General features: G+C 39.0%; 1 protein-coding gene across 1 annotated transcript; it reads right to left on the bottom strand.

Annotated features, from left to right (window-relative positions):
* Positions 1-2,693: 2,693 nt before the first annotated feature.
* Positions 2,694-6,584, bottom strand: LOC140937739 (beta-2-glycoprotein 1-like). Its single transcript, XM_073387304.1, has 3 exons — positions 6,373-6,584; positions 5,197-5,373; positions 2,694-3,232 (listed from the first exon to the last, which is right to left on the bottom strand). Exons 1-3 carry the CDS (start codon positions 6,569-6,571, stop codon positions 3,003-3,005), a joined length of 606 nt encoding a protein of 201 aa, XP_073243405.1. The 5' UTR covers positions 6,572-6,584; the 3' UTR covers positions 2,694-3,002.
* Between the last annotated feature and the right edge of the window lie 5,985 nt (positions 6,585-12,569).

The following is a 12,569-nucleotide window of genomic DNA, read 5'->3' as shown; positions in this document are numbered from 1 at the left end:
ATATGGGCATCCCCATTCCCAAAACCCTGGTGATATGGGTATCCTCTTCTCATATTGTCTTAGCGATTTGAGTTAGGGTTAGGCTTAGGGTTACAGAGGACGCCCATATCACTAGGGTTTTGGGAATGGGGATACCCAAAACGCAGCGATGCCCATATCACTGTGACACTGTCCTTCCTCTCCCCAGTCTCCTCCCGTTTTATTTTTTGACCATTTCATGACGTTTAGTTTTCCTGTTTTCATATCTTATACTTCAAATGTTACCATGGATCTAGACAGAGCGGAGATAAAGTGCTCTAATAAGAATCTAAAAATAAACTGGTTTGTGAAACGCTGTAACATCTCCGGGTTATGGGCTCCTCCCACATCTGACTCATCGTGAATCTCCTAAAAAATCTGTCTGTTGATATTGAAATTTAGGTATAAGTTGATTGATACAATGACGTCAAATTATTGAATTTTTTGGTAGAAGCCAAATTTCATCATTTTAAAAGCAGGCATAAAGCGAAAAATACCCATATAGTAAGGTGTTCGAAAAAGCCATAAAGTTGCTGAACACTGCATGAGTTTCTCTAGAATTGCTTTATCTCCTGACTTTATCCCTTTACTGTGCACTAAAATCTTTATCATGAGGAGATATGAAGCCAATAAGCTTTTATAGATAAAAGTGCGAGGACAAGCTGAGAAGAATGCCCAGAAGTTGTCAGCAGAAATTCATTCTGTTTTTGTAGCCTTTGACATATCACGCGATCTCAGCACGCGTATAAGTGCTGAGCATGCGTACTTCAGGGAGCAATCTAAGAGCGCTTGTTTCGTTGCCTTTCATGGGCAATGCAAGTAAACGACAATATCTTTAAATTTACCGATTAAAATTTGATGAAATTTGGCAGAAATACTGTTCATATAGCTCTTCAGTCAATGAAAGCCTCAAAATTGAATTTTCAACAAGGGAGTTTTGTGACACAATCAAGTTTCCCATGAAATCTATTTTCTCAAAAATTTCAGTTTTAGTAAAGTTGTTTTTAAAAATGAGGGTTACTAATTGTAAGCTGTGTACAAATTCATAAGAAAATCTGATGGAGAGATTTTGCGTAAGCCATATAAATTCAATTTCAATCATCCATGTTTCCATGGCAATGATCCAAATCTCACGTTTAACCCCTAAATGTCATTTTTTCTAAATATATTTTGTACTTGCTAGACTTGAGCTTTATACCTGCAACGAGCCTTAGATAACACTCTAAAGAATGGTAACGACTCACAACCTATCAAACTAGCTGTGTTCAGTCACCTTAATAATCTCTAACAATAAAACTGATGTCATGATGACGTCATTTATTATTAAAGAAGGAACTGGAACCTTTTGTCATTTTGAATCAATCAAATATATTCCATTTGACTTAAACTCCGTATAAATCGAGGTAATCGTGATAGAAAATTTAATCTGTGTATAAAAGGATGCCGAGCAAGCAAAAAAAAAAAAAAAAGAAAAAAAAATGGCATGAGTTTAAGACATTCCGGTCGGACCAACAATCAACAACAACAACAAAAAACAAAAACAAATTCATTTAACTACGCTAGCCACAAAAGCTGGGGCCTAGGCAAACACACATTACAAAAAATAGAAGCAGTATGGGGTTCACTATCGGAATGCAAAATGTTACAAACGTTCATAGGGTTAACCTCTAGACTCTCCCTTTCAAATTTATGTAGTTATATATGAGTTTGAATAAACATGTATGTTTAGAGAATTAATAATTACGTAGAAATATTCATAATGCAGCTAGCTTTTAGGGTCTTAGAATAAATGACGAGAAAGTGCCATCTTTGCTCCGATCGATTGTTTAATTCACTCTATGGGACATAAAATAACTACGTGTCTTAACAGTGACACCCATTTTGTCAACTCTCTTTAAGAAAGAAACCTTTTAGACCGACGCTAAATGTCCGACTTATAGGGATCAGAGTTAAAAAAAAGAGAACAAGGAAAGGCAGGCGCCAGCTCTAGGTGTCTTACCGGGGTGTACGTCTTAAGCCGATTTAGACAGTACGATTTTTGCTTACGACTATCGTGCGCGAGTAGCATGCGTCATGACCTTACGACAGATCATGTCGTGTAAATTAGACCCACGACATTTACACGACACATTGTGGATATCGTAAGTGAAAATTGCGTGCATGTGGATGGTCGAAAGTCTTGACGTATGCTAGTCGCGCACAATAGTAGCCGTAAGGAAAAATCGTACCGTTCAAATAGGCCTTTATAGAGGTGTTAAAGGGGCTGTGTCACGACTGTGTAATTCGTTTGCAAATTTTGTCCAATTTACGTCCATTTTTGCAATGGAGGTTAACTTAAGTGAAGATATTCTTGGCAAAGACAAATTCATAACTCCTTGTCAAACAAATACCGTATATCTCCCAAGCATAATATCAGCTGTTACAAACAACAAAAATGACCTTTGAAAAATTGTTAGGCTAACAAGTTGTCAAAACGACCCTAATTGTATTCCGCTTTAATCTTCTTGAAATTTCTCTTGTATGTACTGTGTTCTTTTATACCTTCTTTTAACGTTTCGAACGGTTATTTTTATATTTCACTTAACTTGGCGGCAGTTCCCCCAGTATGAATTTTGATAAATTTTGTGACATAGTTCCCCCCCCCCCCCAAAAAAAAAAAAAAATTCTTATTCGAATTAAGAGGACTCATTATTTATTATCTCGTTAACTGCTAATAAACAAACAAACATAAAAATAATAACAGTAACAAAAAACAGCTAGGGACACACGGGTTTACACTGGATTCAAATTAACTTTAACAAATTCCGCGTAACTGGCCTGAAACTTGCACTAATCATTGAAAGTCTTAAGCACAGTAAGACAAGTTGTTTTTCTGCTTATATAAAGTGTTTTTTTAAACAGTTTCTAAATATGTTTACGCTTAGGTGTAAATGGGGCAGTCCACTTTACAAGTTTCGAAAATCCTATGACTCAAGCTTTGAGCTTTACATGGCACCTACTTGAGGACACACAAATTCGCAACAGAGTGGATTGTATGGTGTGTAGCACACCCATCCAAAAGACGTCTTGTCTTTGCCACAGTTGACAAAGAAACTATTTGATCCGTCGTTTACTTGGCAAGATATGTCCCAATGGCTATTCCAGCAGTTTCTTACATTATTAAAACGAAGATGTCTCCCAGAACAAGACAGGAACTGTTGAATGCGCCTAGAGGCTAGAAGGTAATTCAAAGACAAGTTAGAGAATCCTTCAGTTAACAAAACCACTGAATAATAATAATAATAATAATAATAATAATAATAATAATAATAATAATAATAATAATAATAATAATAATAATAATAATAATGAGGCAAGAAGACCAGACATTGTCTTTCTTGATAAGAAGGAGGGAGAGGTTATCATAACTACATTGGTGTTACCACCCCTGGTGATGACAGGGTGAAAGATAAGGAACTTGAGAAGTTAGAGAAATACCAACTATTGAAAGATGAAATTGCAAAAGTCTGGGGCATGCGAAAAGTCATTGTAGTGCCTGTTGTTATTAGCGCCTTTGGAGCCGTATCAGTCAACTTTAAGGAGTACATGAGGCGAATCGGCGTGAACGTGAGGTTAGAAGTTATCCAGAAAACAGCATTGTTGGGAACAGTAAAGATACTAAGGAAAGTACTGTCCCATTAAGGTGACTCGACCCAGTTTTCTTTAGGGGGTACCATCCTACTTTGAAGCTCTCTGGTATCCCCACCTTTACTTTTATCGTAAGTCTAACACATAGAATGGATAACATATAGATCAATCTACAATATAACATAAAATTTTTGGCGATCGGAGTAAATGTCACGTGGTTATAATGCCACGCCCCTTTGAGGTCTGAGTCGAAAATCTGCTGTTGCCGGCATTTTTTCGTGAAAATCTCTCGGCTACACATGGTGCGCATTAGTGCCTTGCGCTAAACAGAGTTTCACCAAAATCGCAAAGACCCAATTCGAGAAATTCAGCGGTTTCCAAATTTAGGTCATAATTTATGCGAAAATGATAAGCAAACTTTACACGGATTATATCTAATAAACTATGAGATTCATCTCTGTATTTTGGGCATCCTTATAACAGATGGGTCCTTGCAAGTCAGCAAAACGCTTTAGGGCCTTGTAAATGCGCGCGATTTCGAGCAAAGCAAACATATAGAAATTATAGTTTTCGCTATTTGTTGACGTTTGTCAGCGTTTCAGAGTCAATCTCACGAAAAAAGCATTTTCTTAAAAATTCGTAATTCGTAGCTTCAAAGTAGGATCGTACCCCCCCCCCCCCAAAAAAAAAAACTGGGTCGAGTCACCTTAAGAAGAAAGAAAAGAGAGACCAGGGACCGGTGGTGACTTGTTGTAACCCGCTCCAAAGGACTATAAACCAGGCAGAACATCCTACCCGAGTCTACAAGGAATGGACCTAATAATAATAATAATAATAATAATAATAATAATAATAATAATAATAATAATAATAATAATAATAATAACGGTAATAATAATAATAATAATAATAATAATAATAATAATAACAGTAATAATAATAATAATAATAATAACGGTAATAATAATAATAATAATAATAATAATAACAGTAATAATAATAATAATAATAATAATCATGATCATCATCATCATATCATCATCATTTCAAAAAACTGATTAAAAACACACTCTGGATAAAAGAATTGAGAGAAAAATGAACTACCAGATTGCAGCCTTTGACGAACGGTGAAAAACGCGCAAATACATGAATACAAAGTAACCGACCACGGTGCGAAATGTGCCTGATAATGAACTCATGCCAAAAGCTATTTTAAAGAATAGAACATTGCTTAGGTAATAACGATAATGATGATGTGTAATTAAGTAGGGAAATAAACTTCCAAAAAGGTCTAATTTTGGTAATTTCAGGTCATAAACACCAAGTTAGCCTGACTTTTTTTCTGGTACAAATAGCTCTCCACCTTTGATAGAGAAAACCATTAATTGGGCTAACAATAAAGTACATAAATTAAGAAGTTAGTTTTAACGTTGGTTAAGGGAGGGCTAGGTGGGGCATTTTCCCAGAATCTTGATTCTAGATCCGAAAATCGCTCTAATTTGATACAATCTCTCCTTTCAGACTAAATTGTCATAAGTAAGTTTTCGTTACCTTTTACACATACAGGAGATGTGCCATTCCAGGTTCCGTTTTCTGTACAGGTGATGTAATCATCACCAAAAAGGACGTAGCCGCTATTGCAGGTAAAGTTATAATTCGAACGATAAACGCGGCCGCCTCCTTGGACGTGACCGTTGGCCAGATAACTTGATAAAGGCGGAGAACACTCTGCATAAGAAAATGTTCACGAAGTCTTCATTATTTTCAAGATCATCGCAGTTAGATACGCAAACTTTGAGTTTCGATAAGAAAGCCTGAAAAAAATCAGGCGATTGCCGGGACTTGATCCCTGACCTCTAGAGTAGAAGCTATGTACACTAATCGAACTTGCAAAAGTGACAACAGCAGCTGAACGCTCTGAAAAGTGTTGCAGTGGAACCCAGTTAATACGGAGACCAAGGGCACATGCCATACTGCCCGTATTATCCTGGTGTCCGTATTAAGCGGGCTCTCAGAAAAAAAAAACAACAGCAACAAAAACAAAAACAAAAAAGAAACAAAAAAACCGTTAAGGAGACATATTTAATTGATATAAAGTTACGAAGTGGACATGGCTAAAAAAAAAAGCTAAGGAAGTGAAACCTGAGTAATAAAAGGGTGAAAACTTTATTAAAGGACTACAGTAAAAGGGTCAAACACTGCAAGAAAGACGGACTGATCGAAATCAAACATGTCATGTATCTTTGCTACTGTTTTTTACGATGGTAAAATCGCCTAAACCCCTATAATTCTGTCATTATTTGCAAAGGGTACAATGCCTAGAACTCAGTAGCACATAAATGTGACTATAAAAATAGAAAGTGTGCAGATAACCAGCGACCTTGAAGGGAGGCTAACGATATATGAGAGATGGTGGCTAACTCGGGACAAAAAAGTGTCTTTTGTCCTTATCAACTTGTGTCCGTATTAATTTTAGAGCAAATTTAGGAGCTTCTAGTGGGGACAAACGAAACTGTCTGTTATAAATGGGTGTCAGTTTAAGCGGTTATCCGCAGAGCCGGGTTCCACTTTATTAGGCTTACACCAACTTTTACAAGCAATTTCTGTTGTCTGATGTACAATTATTGGACGCCATACCTTTCCCTGTTTTTCATTGCAGGAAAATAAACAGCTGTTTGTTCTCTCATGAAAAATTTAGGTATATAATTTATTCAATAACTTACTTACCCTTTGGAAGACATTCTGGGGCTGAACCATTGTAAACACCGTCTTTGCAAGTCACGTGACTTGAACCGTTCAAGACGAATCCTCTGTTGCAGACAAACTTGTAATCTATCTCAGTGCCAAATTCCGTATCATTTCTGAACACGATGCCATCTGTTAGGTTAGAGTTCAACGGTACACAAGCTGAAAAGGAAAAATGCATGTCAGCAACCGTCCTTGACTTCAAATAATTTCCGATTTTCTCTAAGTTAGAATTGTTTAATATATACTTAATGTCAGATCCCGAGAGAAACAGTTAGTTTTGTTTTCCCGAGAGTCTTGATGTTTCCCGAGACGAAATGATGATTACAAATAATGATTACCCTGACTTATATTTTGTTCGAAATAATTGTAGTTCAAAGTATACCACGAATAGATATCAGATTTTTTTCAGATATTTATCTTCTTGTACTTTTTCAAGAGGTTAATAAAAAGATTACAATACATTACAAAAGTAAGAATAAAATAAAACAACAAATTACATTAAATCATCAAAAGTGAAATGTACGCACAGTAACCAAAGGCTTTCGAGTTGGTCACTGCTACATGCAACTAAATGGCGTAGACATTTACAAACAGACACACCCCACGCCGCCATCAATATGGGTTATGAGAAAGGCTACGAGCCCTCAGCCTCTACGTTCGCAAGATTTAGATCCCTTTACTCGGCTTAGAAGGGGAGAAAATTATCAGTAACGTTTAGTTTATAGGCTCAGTTACTCTGTAATCGGAATGATTATGCTTGACTACAGGTCGAACGCGGTTCTATAATCAAAGGTGATCATATGCAAATACACTTCAAGTTAGCGGCAAATCTTTGAAAAGCTTCGAAGAGTGAAATTTCTTAGGATAGCAATTTCTTACGATTGCGTTGTCATTGAAGGATATCGAAGTAGGGCTAACAAGTTCTAGTTATGGAAAGCTTTCCTTCCATTAAGCTGCAATCGGTAGCTGGTTGAGAATATGCTTGTACATGTTTGAGTCAAAAGACACCGCGTAGTTTTAAGTAGGGAACCAAGCTTTCCGCGGTGTAGGCAAAGTGAAACTAATCTATTTGGTACCAGATTGTAAGTGTGTCATGGTTAAGTTCTAAGAAGAACGTAACACTCTGTTTAGCTATTGCTGCATGACCGGTTTCCGAACCAAATATTGGGTCCTTTATCAGTTGCTTAGGTATAGGCCAATGTCAACAAGAGCTCACCAAGAGAGCTAGTGACGTAAACTAAACTTGACTCTGTTCTTTTCATGTTCTTTAAGCAAGAAGCTGATTGAATGCTTTATCTGACCTTTGCTGTATGAGGACAATTTGATCCTGTTTAAGCGTTAAGGTCATGCGTTAGAGATCCAGAGTGTAAGATTAACCAAAAACTTTGCCCCCCAAAACTAGTTTGTCCTAAATTTAAAGCTTGATTCTTGATCCGAAAATCGCTTTAATTTGATATAACCTTTCATTTCAGACTAAACTGTCATAAGTAAGTTTTCATTACCTTTTACACATACAGGAGAAGTCCCATTCCAGGTTCCGTTTTCTGTACAGGTGACGTAATCATCACCAAAAAGGACGAAGCCGCTGTTGCAGGTAAAGTTATAATTCGAACGATAAACGCGGCCGCTTCCTTGGACGTGACCGTTGGCCAGATAACTTGATAAAGGCGGAGAACACTCTGCATAAAGAAATGTTCATAAGTCTTCATTATTTTAAAAAAAGATAAACATTAAATTTCAAGATCATCACAGTTCGATACGCAACTTTGACTTGCGATGAAAAAAGCCTGAAAAAAATCCGGCTCTTGCCAGGACTCGCACCCTGACCTCCAGAAGCATGTGTACAGCGCACTAACCGATTGAGCTAACAAGGCAACAGGAAGCTGATTATTAAATTGTCATAAATAAATTTTTTACACTTAAAGAGGGAGCGACGTGCAACATGGCTCTCCTTTCCCCGTATGGAAATCTGAGGTCCTCCTGTTGGGTAAAGACCAGCTGCCTGATCGAGCAGCTTTTCTCTGTGCCATCAAGAAAAGGTGTAAGCTAGGTAATAGCAGCAAAGAGATAGAAATTGCTTGTAAAAATGCTTATAATTGACCTGTGGAATTTTAAATAGTGCGCGCTTGCCCTTCCTCAGATAAAATCGATTCGCTCTTGATCTGTCAAATCGTGAATCTCTCTTCACTGGCAAGTTTGTATATACTTTATCAAATCAATGCCAATAATGCTTTGGATCGAAGCCCACCAACCATGAGCGAGGTTTGTGAACAACCACGGTGGTACAAACACTATCGCCTGATGAAGACCTGCACTGTGCGGTCGAAACGTCGCGATCAATATCAAAGTGACAATCGTGAGACAAACGATAAAAACTTAACCCTTTATTTATCAAATCAGTTGATAGAACACAATTTTTCGTTCTACTTCGCCATCGACGCTGAGTGCCAATTTTTAAAAGGTATGTTTGTTTGCCATAAGGTTTAAATAGTAAATTGCATTTTGTAAAAGACTAAATACGCTGATCAGCAAAAACAAGTATAAATACAAACATTTACACTGAACAGACTTGCAAAAGTGACAATAGCAGCTGAAAGATTTGAAAAGTGTTGCAGTGGAACCCGGTTGATACGGAGACCAAGGGCACATGCCATACTGCCCGTATTATCCAGGTGTCCGTCTAAAGCAGGCTCTCAGAAAAAAACGTCATGGAGACAATTTATTGATATAAAGATACAAAAGAAACATGACTGAAAGAAAAAGCTAAGGAAGTGAAAACTGAGTAATAAAATGGGTGAAACTTTATGAAAGGACTACAGTAAAAGGGTCAAACACCGCAAGAAATACAGACTGATCGAAATGAAAAATGGCGCGCATCTTTGCTACTTTTTTTGTCTGATGATAAAATCGCCTAAACCCCTATAAATCTGTCATTATTTGCAAAGGGTACAATTAATGTCTACAGCTATGTTCGCCAGGATAATTGGTCGGTCGAAAGTCCATAAAAACCACGAGAAGATAAACAAAACATCAACAATTTAATTTCATCTTGCTTGCTGCAAAAATGTGATGAGCTGGCAGAAAAGCAAAAACCTCGTGCTCGCTAAAACAAAACTGCGCATGCACTTGAAATATGTCACAGGACAACCCCTAAAATATTCTCCAGAACATCCTCCCCTTTCTTGATATGATAATATCAACAAAACTTAGGCAAAATAAATTTGTTCTGAAAGATATGAAATGTTCAAAAGCATCTGTCTTAATAATGTCACTTAAAGTTCAACATTGCTCTAATGGGCAAAGTTTCACAATTGGTCTCCGTAGCACAGTCTTTCTAACTTGAACATCAACAACACGCACTTTGCTGTCTTTTCCAGGGAACACCCTTACAATCCTTCCTAAAGGCCATTTTCCTCTTGGTGTATCCGGGGACATGACAATGACAACGTCTCCTACTTTTAGGTCAACTTGCTCCCTGCGCCACTTTTTCCGTACACTCAGACTGGGAATCCATTCATGCAACCATCTATGCCAAAAATGACGTACAAGTTCCTGGACGCGACGCCATCTCTTTCTTGGATTGAATACTTCAGTGTCAACACTATCGGGTGCAAATCTGCCTCCTAACTGACCATGTAAAAAATGATTAGGAGTCAAAGGGGTCAGGTCAGCTGCGCTGCTTGACTGGTAAGTTAGTGGCCTGGAGTTAATTAACCCTTCTGCTCCTACAACTGCACTTAAAAGTTCCTCATCGGTGATGTCTGCAGAGCTAAGGATGGCATAAATAGCTTTCTTAGCAGCTTTGATCATAACTTCATGTACACCACTGAAGTGTGGGGCAAGAGGGGGGTTAAAATGCCACTTGACTCCATAGCTTGTCGTAGCATCCTGAATCTTCTTGTGGTCCAAGGCTTCCAATTCTTTTAGCTCGTTACTTCCACCAACGAAATTAGTGCCATTGTCACATACAACATCTTTGGGCTGGCCACGTCGGGACACCATACGGAAGAATGCATTTAGAAATGAGTCGGCGTCCAGGCTGAAAGCTACTTCGAGATGAACAGCTCGTGTTGCAAGACAGGTGAATAGGCAAAGGTATCTCTTCTGACGCGCCTTTCCTCTTCCTTGCTTAGTAATGAATGGACCACCAAAGTCGACAGAAGTTTGGCTGAAAGCTCGCAACGACATCCGGGTTCTCAGTTCTGGTAACGGAGCCATAATCTGTTTGGCTGGGCTAGCCTTTCTTCTTCTACACTGCATGCATTCTTTCTACCACTCTTTAATCACCTCTCTTGCTGAAATTATCCAATAGTGGGTTGAAAGTTCTGATAACACTTGATTGGTTCCCCCATGATGGCTCTGCTCATGCTGATGCTTGACTATGAGTCTTGTCACCCAGTGATTGCGCGGGAGTATGATCGGATAACGACTCTCCCATGGTAAGAATTCTGCATAGCGAAGTCGTCCATCACATCGGAGAATTCCATCTTCGTCGATAATAGGTTTCAGGGGCTGCAATTTACTTCCACTTGGCAGTTCTTTTCCAGTTTGTACTGCTCGCACTTCTTCTTTAAATACTTCCTGCTGAGCTTGCCGGATAATTCTTATTCCCGCGGAGGAAACTTCATCAGGTTGTATTGTGTCTTGTCTACGAACCGCAACTGGCGAACGGCAGTTCTCTACGAAACGGTTTACCCAAGCTGCGATTCTTGTGAGTTTAGTCCAACTTGAGTATCTTTGTGGGTTCAGCCGGTCTTCGTTGGGAAGTGAAAGGAATGATTGTTCTTTTATTTGTCCTTTTGCCTGGCATATATGCCGGAGTTCAACATCGGCTTCTTTCTCTCTTTCAGTTCTTGTTGGCGGCCACTGGGTGTGGTCGTACTTAAGGAACAACGGTCCTTCCCACCATCTTTCTTCCTCACTGAGAGCTGAGACACTAAGGCCTCTTGTTAGCAGATCAGCTGGATTCTGTTTTGTTGGAACATGCCTCCACTGTTCTGGATTTGTCAAGGCTTGGATTTCCCCTACACGATTTGCCACAAATGGTTTGAACTTCCTGCTCTGTCTCCGAATCCAGTACAATACATCCATGCTGTCAGACCAAAAGGTCCACTCTTCTTTCTTAATGCCAAGTGCCTGGCCAACGGCTTGATTCAGCTTGAGTCCTACAACAGCAGCCATTAACTCGAGTAGAGGTATGCTGATAGCTTGCAAAGGTGCAACACGTGATCTGGACGCAGTAAGGCGACAGCTAACAGTTCCATCCTCATAGAGGTATCGAGTGTAAGCAACTGCACCATATGCTTCTTGAGAAGTGTTGATAGCGTGGTGCACTCGATGAAGATATTACTTTAATTGCGAAATGTCAAAGTCTAAGTAACAAGTTGGATATGCTAATTTACTGCACATTGCAAATGCACGTGCAACAAGCTACGTATGCTAATGAGTTACATGTGAACGTGCAACACCTTTCCTTTCATGAAAAAAAGAAAAAAAAAAAAGAAAAAATAAAATAAAATGAACATAAATGAATAAAGTCACGAAACACACGATACAGAGTAACAGTTTGTGCTATGGCGTAATCCATGAGATAAGTCAAAGTACTTCATGTCTCGATGTCTCAAAGCTATGCAAGTGTTCAACTAATGTTCATTACGTAATCTTTAAATCTGGAGGGTAACTTCCGGTTCCTAGACGACCTCCGCAGCACGATTTCCGGTGATGCATGATGTTCAGGGTTCACGTACTCGGGCTGCTCCACCTGTTCTGTTCCACCGCTGTTTGGACTTGAGGGGTCGTCCACCTGCTCAGATGTATCTGATGCTACATCTGTGTCGATTGATACCGATTCACTGTAGCCGCGCACCGGATCGGTGGATGCTTTCCTAATTTGTGCGTGATTCCGACGAACAAGCCCCAATGGAGTACTTAAAGTGCATGATCTTGGCGCAGGCTTGTTAACCACCTCACCATGTATCCAGGGTTTGCTTCTGTTCCTCGGGCTCGGTTTCACGAAGACTCTCTCGCCGATTGCAAATTCACTGAGCTGCTTTGATGCTCGTTTGTCATAGTGGGTCTTGGCCTTTTGTTTCCTTTCCGCAATGTTCTGGGTCACTACACTTGGCACTGTTAGTTGTGGTTGGAGTTTGCTTGTAGCCATGGGAATCAGATCCCGG

The sequence above is a fragment of the Porites lutea genome, chromosome 5 (assembly GCF_958299795.1).
Source record: "Porites lutea chromosome 5, jaPorLute2.1, whole genome shotgun sequence".
NCBI classification, from domain to species: Eukaryota; Metazoa; Cnidaria; class Anthozoa; order Scleractinia; family Poritidae; genus Porites; species Porites lutea.
The sequence above is the reverse complement of the archived record's forward strand: the minus strand, read 5'-3'. Positions and strand labels throughout refer to the sequence as shown.

Coding starts and splice junctions, on each gene's coding strand:
- LOC140937739 (XM_073387304.1), bottom strand. CDS start 6,571: ATGCATTTTTCCTTTTCAGCTTGTGTACCGTTGAACTCTAACCTAACA. Junction 5,374..6,372: donor CCCAGAATGTCTTCCAAAGG/GTAAGTAAGTTA, acceptor TTTCTTATGCAG/AGTGTTCTCCGCCTTTATCA. Junction 3,233..5,196: donor ATCTCCTGTATGTGTAAAAG/GTAACGAAAACT, acceptor ATTACCTTCTAG/CCTCTAGGCGCATTCAACAG.